Genomic DNA, 13,326 nt, shown 5'->3' on the forward strand with positions numbered 1-13,326 from the left:
CCTACCGAAGAAGCAGGGAGGGAGAAAGAACCAAACGAGGTGTCAGTATAGACGCAGAGGCGCCTTGTTGGTGTCACCGGGACGTTCTCCCGAAGGCGCCCGAAAGGACTGGCTCGGAACCTCGCCAAGGAAGAACAGTTAGGAAGGAACCCCCACCCCTGCTCTCCGAGCTCAGGAGCGCCCCCGGCTGTGGCTGTGACCCTGCTGCCAGCCAGCCGGGTCCCGCACTCTGCGCGCCACCCTGGCGGCTGTGTTCCCGCCCGGGAAGGGACTGCGGCCCGGTGACAAAGATTCTGGGCGAGCCAAGGGCGATCGGAGGTGTTGGGACGGAGTGCGGCAAACACCCTTCCAGGTTGGCAGCCGCAGCCGGGAACTTACTTAGTTCGCGCTCTCAGTGCGCCTCGGCGTCGCTGCTGCTGGGGCGAGCGCGGCGCTTCTGCGCGCAGCCGGGGGCGCCGCGCGGCCTCCTTCTCCCCGCCGGGCAGCAGCGGGCCTGGCGCTACTGCGGCGCGGCGCCGCGGGGGCCCTCCGACCCGCGAGTCTGCCAAGAGCCCCGGCGGCCACGGCGACCCGCCTGGGTCTCGTGTGTTGTGGTGGTGGTGCGTGTCTGTCTGTCAGTCAGTCCCAGGCCGTGCGGCTCCTGGCACGCGACTCCCGGGCACTCCAGTTAAAGCGAAGCTGCTTGTGGTTCAGTGGCTGCGTGTCTGGCACACGACTCTCCTTAAAACCCCTTATATACCACCAAGAAAACAATCAGCGCTGCCCCCGGGGCCCCCAGCTCCCCCCACCCCCGGCTGCCGCCTCCTCCTCCCCCCTGTGCCGCTCCCCTTCTCCCCCGCTTTTCCCTCCCCCGGCTTACTCTTTTCATTGCATTATCATCATTCATTTCTTTCTCTTTCTTCACCCACGTCCCCCCTCCCCTGGCCCTGCCATCCATCCTCCTCCCATCGCCCCCGCCTCTCTTTCCCCCCTTTATCTAATCAGCATAAAATGGTTCTAAAGCTCCTGTTGGAGCTCGAGGCTGCGGTCGCAGCGGCAGAAGCCCTGGCGGCGGCATCGGCTCAAGCTGCGGCTGTTGTCGCCGCCGCTGCCCATTGTGATTGGTGGCTCGCGCTCGGCTGGAGCGTGCCGCTAATTTATTAATGAATGGAGGTCGCGAGGCGCAGCTGGCCAATCAGGGCGCCCCGGACTCCGGGAGGCCTGCGAGCCACGCGCACCGGAGCCCGCTCCCTTTCAGCGGCTCATTAGGGGCCGGGGCGCTGGGGGCGGGTGGGGAGACCGAGGCGACCGCCCCCGCCCCCGTCCTTGCGGCCGCACCCCACCCCGCCCGGCGCGCGCGCATGCACTGCACCCGGCGCTGCCGGTCCCCCTCGCTCCCGGACGTCGGGATCCGAGGAATTAGTTAATGGGGGTCAGCATCCCGGGGACAGCAGACCTCTGGTGCTGCCGGGCGTCTCTTGGCAAAGCCTCTTAGGAGCTGTCTCAAATAGTAAACGATTTTAAAACGCTTTCATTCGGTTAAGGGAGGACTGGGGTGTGGGTGCGGAGCGGTGGGTACACCCTGGGCAAGCGTGTTTGGGTTCGAGGGAGACTAACGGGAGAGGACGTTGGCGGATTCACAGAGGCGTCTCTTGGACGAGGAGATGGGGTGAGGGCAGTTGAGGCTGTGAGAATAAAAGCACTCACATGTTAGAGTTGAAAGGGACCTCCTCAATTTACCTGTGATAAACTGAGGCCCCGGGCACTGACACTGGTGGTATTTTCCCGGGTTAACCCCAGTTTACGGCAGAGCGTGGTAGGCAGGGACTTCCCGCGTGGGCTGCGGCGAGCAAAGCAGGAGCAGCGGGCGACTTGCAGCTCCGGTGAGTGAAGGAGCTGTGCTGACATTTCCGTGACCTCTGCTCCGCGCTGGGCGGCGTTGTAGGGACAATGCTGCCGGTCCTCCCGGTTCTCCGGCTTTTCAATAGGAAAAAAGCTGAAGGGCTACCGGACTTGAGAGGAAACTTGTTCTGAACTGCACGTCCGCCCTCCCTCTCTCCTCCCCACGCTCACGCCCACCGTCTTGTCGACGTGGCTGACTTCCCCCAAAGATGGAACCAGAGCCCCCAGAAGTATGTGCTGGGCCGAGAGTTAGACCGTGCGTGAGTAGTGGGGATGGATCTGAACTCCAGCAGACTGGAGAGGGTCCCTTGAGATCCTGTTTGCGAATTAAGTTTAAGCAAGGCGCAAGTGGAATATTAGGAGTTGAAAGAGAAAAAGAACATTGTGTGCAGCTCTCTGTCTCATCCGGTTTGTAGGAATTGGAAACAAGTTGTATTTCAGAGAAGAGGACGACGAAAGTGGTTGTTAGTGTTCTGGCATGGCTTTAATGGTTTTTGCAGAGAGGTAACGAGCAGGATCGCAAGGCACAAAGTAAAGAAAATGGAAATTAAACCCTGTGAGACTGTCACCCGCCTCTGCTCTCCAACCTCCAGACTTTCCTCCACGATTTTCACTTTGCTACTTGATATTTGTTTTGCATCTCCTCCCCTTTTAAAATAAATTCGCTAAATTTAAAAGCATTATTTCCCCAGTTCCCTCCTCAATCCTCTCAGAACAGCTTGATTTCATTTGTTAGCAGTGCAGAAATTTCAAAAGAAAGAAGAGACAGTCTCTCTGGAATGCAGCATCTGCCTTGCTCCCACTTCTTTGGGTCTCTGTCTCTGTGTCATGAACCTGCAGAATCAGAAATTAATAGAAGAGTTTGCTCAGTAGTGACAGACACCAGAACTGCTTTCCTTGGTTGCATGGACCCATTAGCATTATTTTATAGGTGGTGGCCACCGATACAAACAAACAAGTAAATACTCTTCACGATCCCCTAAAAGAAAACCCTCCATGGCCTTGGCTAGCCTGGTACAGACTGAGGAACATGTGGGAGTGGATGCAGGATTTTTGTGTTAATTTGAATGAAACAGAGGGTGAGAAGACTGGGTTCTGAGGAAAGGATCAAAGACTGCTAAAAATAAGTACTGGACTGACGGCAGGAGCCGTGGGGTATCAGTCTTTAGATAACTACATCTCACTGCAGGAGGAGCCTGCAAAGAAAGACAGGCCAATAGATTAGTGTAATAGAAAACAAAGGAGGGTTTCTGTTAGCATCAGCACAGATGACCTCTTCGGACAGGTGGTTTCAAAATTTTGGTTTGGCTAGGAAGTGCTGGCTTGATTTGATGATAAAATATATTTGGAGGAGGAACAGAATTGGAATCCAGTTAAGTCGAGGCTTAAAGGAAAACCTGATGAGCTTTGTATAACCCTGAACAAACACCGAGATCAAGCTGGGGCTAATGCTCAGTGCTCATCAAGCACACAATGGATTTCTTTAGTTGATTGTTAACAGTATTTGGGCCTCTGACTCCCCAGTTTTTATGTTCTCCCAAGATTTTATGTTTTTATGATGCATTGAAAGGGTACACACTTTCCTTTGTCAAAACCCAGACCTTCTAGGCTGCCTGTGAGTGAGGATTTAATAATGCGTATTTAAGTGTATCCTGTGCAGATATTTAGTAATGGTAAAATATTATCAGGGTAAATTGCACATTCCTGATTCCAGAAATTTCCTTCAAAAGGAAAAAGTATGCCAAGAAACTTAAGGTTGTGAACACATTCTAACATTGACACGTCAATCTCTATGTAAATATAAAGATATCATGGAGTTTATAGAATTTTATTTTTAAAATAAGGGCTTCTTGGAGTGTATGCTAGATTACTGTGCAAAGTACAGGCATTTAAAAAATCACCCTCTCTGTCATCTTGGAATTCTGGAATTTTGGTTGTGTGTATTGAAGCGTCGCTCTTGATAGCAGAACGCTTCTGGAAATATTTCTCACCATGAAGAGTATTACCTCAAAAAGGAAACAACCCTAAGAACAAAATAACAACGCTAGTGTGATCCAGAAACCAACCGTTCACAGCCAGTTGCAGAAATCTGTTTGCTCAGCATTTTGCTCGGTTTTGCTGAAAGAAAGCAATTTCGATTTGTACTCAGATTTGCAAAGACGTGACCAACACCAAATATCCTTAGCTGGACTCTTGTGGCACTCTTTTAACTTAAATAAATTCAAGAGGCACTTGTGTGGTCTAAAAGATTGTCCAGATGAACCGGGGCTGAAATGTTGCGCGGAGGGGGAGGGGAGCGTGTGAATAGCATCAGTGAGGAGGGGACCGAGGGCCGCTGCTGTCCACCGCGTGAACTGTCCCAAAGGGTCAAACTGTTCATCTTCAGCCCCTCTTTCAGTGTGCAATCCTACTTACGAGAACAAAAGCTCAAAGCGGGCAGTTATCAAGAAATGGGAGCACAATGATTTAGACTCATCCCCAAGCCTTAGAAAGAAAGGGGCCGAGTGCGTGTGGCGAGAGAAAAGTGACGCGAGGGGAGGGGTGAAGGGGAAGAGATCCTTAGAAAGTCTTTGTTCCTCCTAAGAAGCTTGAACTTTGAGACGACCCAAAAGCCCTAAAGTTTAGGGTAGGTGTTGCTGTGGGACATAGGCTACATCCCATGCACACTTCGACCCCACAAGTGGCCAAAGAGGACAAATGGTCCCCGCGCCAGACTCCTGCTCTCGCAGGTGAATATGGGGTGGGGGTGGGGGTGGGGGGCGCTGTCCCCGGAGAGAACGAGAGCAAAGTTTGCCTGCCCAGCGAGCCTGTCTCCCCACTCACAGTCAACCACCCTGCCGGCTAGGGGAGGGCGCGTCTCCGCTCTGCTCAAGGGACAGGGTGACGTGCCTGCCAAGCGGGGCTTTGTAGCCTAAATCCTAATCCTCTCCGAAAGGCGGAAAGATGGCGAGGAAAAGTTAGCCAATCCCAAACATCTTTAGTTCTCCGCTGGGGGCTAGAAACCCAGTTTCCCCGAGCCGGGGAGGCCGCGGTGGGAAGGATCCGCTCTCCCCCTGCAGGGGGCTCCTCGCAAAGCCAGAGTTCGTCGTTGTGACGGTGAGCGCTGGGGGAGCTCGGAGTTTGGGGCCGTCCCCTTCGGGGAGCCCAGGAAGCCACGAGAAATAACCAAGTAAACTCACGCCCCACCTCGTACTGGAGCCCTGCACGGAATTCTCAGTCTCACCCTGGCTTTTCCCTCGGACCCTGTCCGGGGAGGATTCGGCGTCCCCCGAGTCCTGGAGACGTCGGAGCCCGGGCGCGCGGCCGCCTCCCGCCCAGCCCCGCCCCGCCCGCTCCCGGCGGCTGGTGGCGGCGGCGGAATCAGCCAGCGGAGACGCGAGCCCGGCAGGGTCGGTCCCCGGCGCCGAGCCCCGTTCCCCCACCCTTGCCCCAAGGCCGCACAGCGCGCTTTGGTGCCGCAGACCAAACATTGGGGACTTGAGCTTGACGCACAAGGTCGTCCTGACGGCGGCGAAGTCTGCCAGGCAGGTGCTAGGAGGCTCGGTTCCTTCCGCCGACCCTACCCTCTCCCACCCGCTCCGGGAACGCAGCGCCCCGCCCGCTTCTCTTCACCCCTGTGCCACCCGCTACCCAAGCGCCCTTCTCCTTTCCCACGAAGGAAAGAAATCACTGCAGGAGATTTTGCCAATCCTAGCCAGCTTTCTGATTGTTTTCCTCAGGTGAGGGGAAAAGAACAGCCGGCGCGTGAATGGGGGGCTGGGGGCCCACTAGGGAGAGAAGCCCCCCGCCCACGCAACACTCTGTGCCTGCAAAAAGGGACATTGGCTATCCAGGGGAAAGTGCAAGAAAGAGAGCACTAATCGCTGAACCAGGAGACAAACACGATTACCAGCTCCGAGCCTTGAGTCAGAAAGTCTCATAGACTTTAAGATGTTAATCCCCAGCATAATCCTTCCTTTGGCGTGTAGGAATAGTGCAGCCACAAGAGTTGTTTTGTTATTTATATTGGCGTTTAATAAAACTCAGCCAGTGGTGAATGGGCTGCCCACTCTCCAATGGTAATTAATTCCCTATTTCAGTGACCCAATTGTCCTGGGACAGAGCGGTGGGCCCGTCCCGGTGCCCCGGTCCCCCTTTGTGCGGATACACGGCCCTCGTGCTTCAACAGCTATGGAAACTCATTCTTTTGATGTCATTCAAGGAGTTTTCCTTGGGCATCTTCTAAACTTCAAGGACCCTTTTCTTTCTCCGTCTCATGAAAAGCAGTGTGAGCTTGACCACCTCTGCAGAATTTAATGATTTGGTGAAAGGGCCCTTTGGGGTTTGTATAAGGAGTTAGACGGAGAGAAAGGAAATTTGGCAGCCTGCTCCCTCGCAGGACAGTCCTGAATCTGGAAAACACAAAACTTATTGAGAGCAATGGATCCAGATCTGAAAACTGGTTTTTCCTCTCTTCTCCACTAAGGAAAAAGCAAAACCCCCCAAAACACTGAATTCTCTTCTGGAAATAAAGCTATTGTTTGTTGTTGCTGATATAAGGCTGAACTTGGGGGATAAATAAGTTCCAAACTTTAGCAGAGAACATTCTTTAATCTGTACCTTTGGGGAATAGGATATCAGTTTACTACTTTCACTCATTCGTTCAACCATCCCTCCTTCCTACATTCCAAATACACTTAATGAGCACCCAGTGTATGCCAGGCCCTGTACCGACCCCCGGGAACGATGCCACGCAGGAGGCAGACATCATTCCTACCCGTGGAGAGCTTACATTCAAATAAGTAGACCAAAAAAAAAGTCACATAAATCAGAAAACTGTGTGTTGCATCGACACAAAAAAACTGTAATATAATAGAGAGTGTCAGGAGAGCACAAGGCTAGGTTTTATCTTCAGAGATCCAAAGGGATACTTTAGAGCCCAAAACATTTGGGGGCGACCCTAAGAGCTAACTTATTCATTCTTTCATTCCTCCAAATATTTCTCAAGCGCCCACTGTGTGCCAGGCGCCGTGCGGGGCGCGGAGTGCGCCCCGCCGGCGAGCAGACGGCCGCGGCCTGGACGGCCGGTCCCGCGGGTGATGCTGCGCTGGCGGACGCCGCGGGGTCGGGACTCCAGGCCGGGAGGGGGCGGCCGCGGCGCGCGGGCAGCGCTCCCAGCACAAGTAGCTCTTCTATGTCTTTATACGCACTTCCAAAAAAACTTCGCAAGTCACAGAAACAATTCAGAATTCAACTAAGAAAATACAGAGTGAACCATATGGCCTGGGTGGCTCGAGTCGGCTGCATTTTCCTCTAGACAAAGAAGGGATTGAGAGTTGAAGGAAAGGAGAAAAAAACCAACTTTCCGGCTGATGAAGCTGTTGTCTGGAGGCAATGATCCCAAATCTGAAGGCTTTATTCCGGCTCCGACGGAGACGTGATATGTCATATGATTAGCATCTTTCATATTTACAAGAGTGGTACGGGCTGCCAGTCTGGAGAGAAAGGCGAGAGAAAGAAGGGGGCATATGCTGAAATGGATTTAGCATTTGAAAGAGAGAAAGGAGATCGGATAAATACACTTAAACGAGGATTTCGTTTTACTCCTGTTGAGTTCTAATGGATTGTTGATTGAGATTTTAGGGGCCTGGAACCGAGGTGTCAGCAGTAATTTAAAGAAGGCATTCAGTCCCCAGCGCCTCTTTTCTCCTTGTCCCCCTCCCTCGCCTCCCGCCCTCTCTCATTTGCGCCTTCAAGCAGTCCGGGGGCGGAGGAGGCTTTTAAAACAAAACACAAAACAAGATCTTACAGAGGCCGAGGCCCGCGGGAGCCGGAGCGCCGAGGGGTCTGCAGGAGGCGCCCCTCCGGCCGGCGGCGCCCCGGGCTCCCGCTCCCCGCCCGCCGCACCTGGGCGTCCGCGGGGCGCGCGGCGAGGGCCTGGCGCCCTCTGCCGGGTCCCCGGGCCGCCCTCCGGGCCTCCACCTGCGGCCGCCGCGGAGCCGAGCGCACGGGCAGGCCGGACCCTCCGCGGCGGCCTGCGGCAGCCGAGGTCCACAAGCGGCCGGCCTAGCCCCGGACTTGCGTTGGGAGGACTTCGCTGTTCCGCAGCTGGAAGCGACGCCAGGACTCGGTCGGGGAAAAGACCTGGACTCCAGACTGTTAAGAGGACCTCGTATGCGCTCCTGGGGAGGATACCGCGTCTGTACATTGTATCCTGTGGGTACAGATAAATGTTTGTCCTCACGCGCCCAGAGCCCCTTTCCAGCTTCTCTCTCAGACTGCTGTGGCTCCCCTAGTATTTTTTTCTTCTCTTCCGAGTTGGAATTTGATGCTCATTTTAGTTAGATGGCATGTGTGTAAAATGTTGGGGGAGGGGGCTGCCTTAGGCCTCATGCCCTGGATCCAGACGCCCAAATTCCTGTTTCTGCTCCCCATTTTCATCTCTTTCCTGCTAAAATGTACTTGTCCTTAACTTGGTTAGGCAAATTGTGCTTTCCTAAGTGTCAAAGGTAACTTAAGGACTTAAATTTTAGCATTTTCCCTGTGACTCTTTTAAGCTGCCCACATTTGCCAACAGTGGAGACTAATAATAAATTACAGTACTGCCGCAACAAATAAAAAGTCCCGCAGACTTTAAAATCATATTTATGACAGATATTTAATTTCTGAAAATCGTGATACGATGCTTAGCGTGACCCCAGTTTGTGGACCATGTATGTGTGTGTATATATATATATCTGAGTGGTTGGAGGGAAACAGGAACACATACATCCTGGAGAGAAAAATAGTCATAGTACTTATCTTTTTGCCATTGGGGAGTGGTCATTTAAATCTTCTTCTGCGTTTTCCAAGTAAATTTTGGAACATTTGTAATCAAGGATTGTTATTTAAAAACGCTGGTCTTCTGGAGAGTGCCTGGTCTTTCGCAGTCTTCCTCAGAGATTGGAAGTAAGTTCCAGATCAGAGATGGCTAAAGGGGGTGAGTTACATCACAGAACTCACCCACAGTTGAAATCGAGGCCCTGGAAGTTGACCGTTTGGGTTGACATGGGATTCTGTAACTTAAAAACAAACACTTTAAAAACTTGTTCTTGAACTATGATATAAACATTGCTGCACAGGACCGAAACGTTCAATGCTAATTCTAAATTTTTAATTTTTGTTAAATCACCATTCTTGGGGTAGGCCAGAGAAAGAAACGCTCGTCAGTGCTATTATTTCCATATTGTGGGTAAATCACATCTAATTTTCCCAGAGGGATGAGGTCACCTCACAGGGCTTTGATGGATTCCCAAAGAAAGATTTTTTTACCAATGTTTTAAAGTAATGTTTTTCCTTATTTAATAATACTTGCTAACAGGAAATTTTTTGTGTCTAATCATTCCTAAATGTTTCTTCTTGACTTGTCCTCAGCGGTGATTAAAACCTGTCCTCTTTCATCCCCGTGCTTGAAAATACGGCATCTAAAGCTGCTATGTTAAAAACAATCAGGATCCAGATAATGTTTAATTCTGAGTGTTGCTTTGAGGCTTCGGCTTTCTGTGTCGACAGAAGCTGTCTTCCCCCTGAAGGAGGCGACTGTGGGTCTGTTTCCCTCTGCCCTCTTGCAGCACCGATCACCCCACTGAAACTGTGCTGTATTGTTGACAGGAGACAGCAGGACAGAGAATAAGAGAAAGGCAAGGATTTGCAAGTGGATAATGGTATTCTTCTCAGCAAATTCTCTTTTTCTGCAGAGTTTTTATTTTTGAGGATTTGCGAGTTCATTTTTTCTTGAAGGAAGAAAAAGAATAATCTCACAATGCAATATTGTGCAGAAGAAATGAAGAGATATTTTCTAAAGTTTTTCATGGTAAATGTCTACTAAGAAATTCTGAAAAAATAAAATAGGCTAAAAATAAAAAAATAAAACTCTGTGTCAACATTAACCCGAACCTGAACTCCTATTAATGCCCTAACTAGAACATAGCTTTCTCCTTTTCTTTTGATTTCCCATCTGGAGAGAATCTAATATGCCACTAAAAATTAGAGGAAAATACAATTTTATTATTTCCATGAATCTGGTGACTCCCCTCCCCCCATACTGCAAATTATCTGAGTTACATTGGATTTGAGATCCACACTATTTCTCAGAAATGAGTCATCGGAGGTTTAAGGAAGTTGTTGTGGGGCTAAGTGCGTTGTTTCTTAGGATAAATTACTGGCCGCTCCCAAAGAATCACATGTGGTTTTGGTTTCTTCTCCAAATCTCCCTTGGGCTCTCAGTCTTATGAAATTGGTCTTAACAATGCTTACTTTTCTCCATGCTGATGCTTGGAAACAATTGATTTGTTAAAGTAAGCTAATTAAGGAGTAGTGTCTTATTAAATAACAGCCTTTTCCTTCCCTCTTACCCCAAAAGCTCAAAGTGCTTTTTTCTTTCCTCACAAAATAGGGATGAAATATACTAAGCCACACAGAATCTTAAAATAATAATAAATAAAAACATATATATATATATGCAGTCTAATACGACGTCAGTAATACATTTCTTGCTTCCAAGCGTTTGGCTAAGAAAGAATACCTATATAGTGATTTCAATCACAATTTGCTAGCAACTGGAGATTCTCTCTAACTCAATATTTAAGAAGAAATAAATCTGTAACTACAAAACACAGGGTGAATTTAGTCATTATGGAGAAGCGAGTCAAAATGGAGGTCAACATGGCATCCACAGGGATGAGGACCATCTCTTTTTCCTCCTCCTCCTCTGCATTGATTAATATTGATTGGACAATACAAAATCCACAGCTGTGCAGGTCAACATCAGTGCTCTTGACAAATTGTCTTCTGAAGGAATGATTTCTTTTGCAGTTTTTTCCTCCACTTAGTCTTTCCCCATATGTTTCGGTTGCAGTGCCGTTTTCTGGAGTGCTTTCCTAAAGACTTATTTCATTGGATACCTGATGAAAACCAAGGAAAAGCTGCTTCTTGCAGAAGGGAAGCAGACCTACAGTGAGCCAGGCACCGTACCAGGTAGGAACTTTCAGTATATTATTTCGTTTTGTCTTCCACAAATCCCAAGGAGGACATTATTGTCATTACCATTTTCACAAATGAGGAAACCATTGCCCAAGGTCACCCGTTGCCTAAAGATGGAGATCCTGATTGCAGTCTAGACCTGCCACAATGTGTACCCAGACTTGACAGTTCCAAGCCTGTGTCCTTTCCTTGAGTAATGTGTTGACGCTTATGAAAAGGAAAAGATTCTCTGTGGTCCACTCAGGGTAGACCATGGCTATGATTATGATGATGTTATCTAAAGATGTACAAACAAAATCTTGGTATAAATTCCTTATGTTTGTATCTTTTATACAACCATGAAAACCAACAAAGTTTACAAATTAAAAAAGGCACAGCTATAAGGGCAATTGCATCCAAATTAATATTAATTGATGTGATAGATTGATGTGATGTGTTTTTTAACTACATAAAGACCCACAATGCAAATTTCATTCAACCAGTCACTGTGAAATTTCCAGTTTAGTGCCTTTAGTATCACGTCAGGTATTGTATGATGGTGCCCACAACTTTTCTATTTTAGATGTATTGAGAAATCTTTGTACAGTGTCATTTGGCTGCCATTAGAGTCAACAAATAAAGTATATATTAATTGCCTTATTTTTTATTAGCTATTAAAGCACACACTTGGAGCCAACACAATCTAACATAAATGCAGATAGGGCACTAAAATCTCATGTAACCAGTGGCCACAAAGAACCCTGTATCCCCATAGACACCTGCCCTTAGATCCATAGTTCCACATCAAAACTGGACCTACCCCATGAACTGATGGAAATGCCACCTCCTCAGTCCTTCAAGACATTCAAGGATAAAGACGTACCCTGGCAAGATTGAATGGGAATGTCCTTAATGCAACATTGCTGTGGCAGAGACTGCCAGTGGGCCTCTACTAGCCATTTTCTCCTTCTTCTCTAGAGATATGACTCCCATCTTTTAGCTGGGCACATGGCTGCCTACAATAAAGACTACATTTCTCATTTTCCTTGCTGCTAGGAGTGGTCAGTACAAACCCAATTCTAGCTGATGAGAGGTAAAACGATGTGGTATTCACAGTTTACGTCTTTAAAGGTAGAAGCGTCCCTGCTGTCTCCTTTTCCTCTGCCCTGCTGCTTGGAACATGGTGTGACATTTGGATCTCTATCTTGGCTCATGAGGAAGAAGAGCACAGTCTGGAGACGGTGGAGCAGAGATGCTGTGCCAGCTCTCCACTGCTTCTTTCCAAATTTGTGTGCATGAGAGAAATAAATTTTTACTTGTTTGAACCCCTGTTGTTTAGGGTTTTCTGTCACTCACAACTGAATCTAATGAGCACACGTTCCAGACTCCGGAACCTGGGGAAAGTACCAGAGAGAGGGAGATTTGCCTCTCTCTCAATCTTACCTTGATTCCTAGGTAGTTAAAGGTGGTAATCTTGGTCACAGAAGAAGGTGAACCAGGGAACATCTTATGTGGACCCTCATAATTCCAGATAGGACACCTAGAATACCCAGCAGATTGTGTAACTGGAGCCGAGCTGAGCAAGTGCAAGCAGAATGCTTCAATTTAACCATCACTAATGACAACCTTCCTATGTTTTGAGAACTTGAGATAAAATGAGAAGGCTCAATGCCCTTAGTAGCTGAGTGGATTTGGAATCATGCGGAGGCAAAGGTAACATTTCCCTGGGGGAGCAGGGAAGTAGAACCCCAACTTAGAAAAGCACGTAGCTGAATCTTAGAAGAAAAATGGTGTATTGGTTATTTGCTTATCTATTTTAGATGAGGTATAATTTATATAAAATAAATCACCCCATTTTCATGTACAGGTCTGTGAGTTTTGACAAATGCCTACAGACCTGTAACCAACACCACAATCAAGATATAGAAGAGTTTCATCACCCCCTAAACTTCCCCCAGCTCATTCACAGTCAGTCCCTCTCTACTCCTGTGATGCCTAGCAACCACTGACCTGTTTTCTGTACCTGCATTTGCTTTTTCCAAATTGTTATGTAAATGAATCATTCAGAATGTAGCCTCTTGAGTCTGGCTTCTTTCATTTAGTGCAATGCATCTGAGATTTACTCATGTTGTGAGTATCAATAATTCGTGCTTTTTATTGCTGAGTAGTGTTTCCTTGTGTGGATGTACCACAGTTATGTATTCACAAGTAGAAGGACATTTCAGCTGTTTCCAGTTTGGGGCAATTATGAATAAAGCCACTATAAAAAGTCACGTGCACGTTTTTGTGTGAACTTAGTTTTCATTTCACGTGAGGATAGGAGGAAAATTGCTGGTTCATATGGTTAAGTGTGTATTTGTAAGAAACTGCTAAAGTATTTTCAAAGTTATTGTACCATTGTGTATTCCCATCAGCAGAATTCCACTTGCTCTGCATCCTTTTCAGCACTTGGCATTGTCAGTTTTG

The 13,326-nt window shown here is 48.5% G+C and overlaps 1 protein-coding gene across 1 annotated transcript; it reads left to right on the forward strand.

Moving 5' to 3' along the window:
- Positions 1-4,540: 4,540 nt before the first annotated feature.
- On the forward strand, positions 4,541-12,972 carry LOC124237255 (potassium/sodium hyperpolarization-activated cyclic nucleotide-gated channel 4-like). Its single transcript, XM_046656716.1, has 6 exons — positions 4,541-4,610; positions 5,099-5,600; positions 6,869-7,043; positions 7,452-8,080; positions 10,757-10,875; positions 12,728-12,972. The coding sequence occupies exons 1-6, from the start codon at positions 4,541-4,543 to the stop codon at positions 12,733-12,735; spliced, it is 1,503 nt and encodes a 500-aa protein (XP_046512672.1). The 3' UTR covers positions 12,736-12,972.
- The last annotated feature ends 354 nt before the right edge of the window (positions 12,973-13,326 follow it).

This window comes from Equus quagga, chromosome 3 (assembly GCF_021613505.1).
Source record: "Equus quagga isolate Etosha38 chromosome 3, UCLA_HA_Equagga_1.0, whole genome shotgun sequence".
Taxonomy (NCBI): Eukaryota; Metazoa; Chordata; class Mammalia; order Perissodactyla; family Equidae; genus Equus; species Equus quagga.

Excerpts from the sequence above, each read along its gene's own strand:
- LOC124237255 (XM_046656716.1), top strand. The coding sequence starts at position 4,541 with ATGCACACTTCGACCCCACAAGTGGCCAAAGAGGACAAATGGTCCCCG. Across the intron at positions 4,611-5,098 it reads CCAGACTCCTGCTCTCGCAG|TCTCACCCTGGCTTTTCCCT; the intron begins GTGAATATGGGG and ends CGGAATTCTCAG. Across the intron at positions 8,081-10,756 it reads CTGTACATTGTATCCTGTGG|TGCCGTTTTCTGGAGTGCTT; the intron begins GTACAGATAAAT and ends TTTCGGTTGCAG.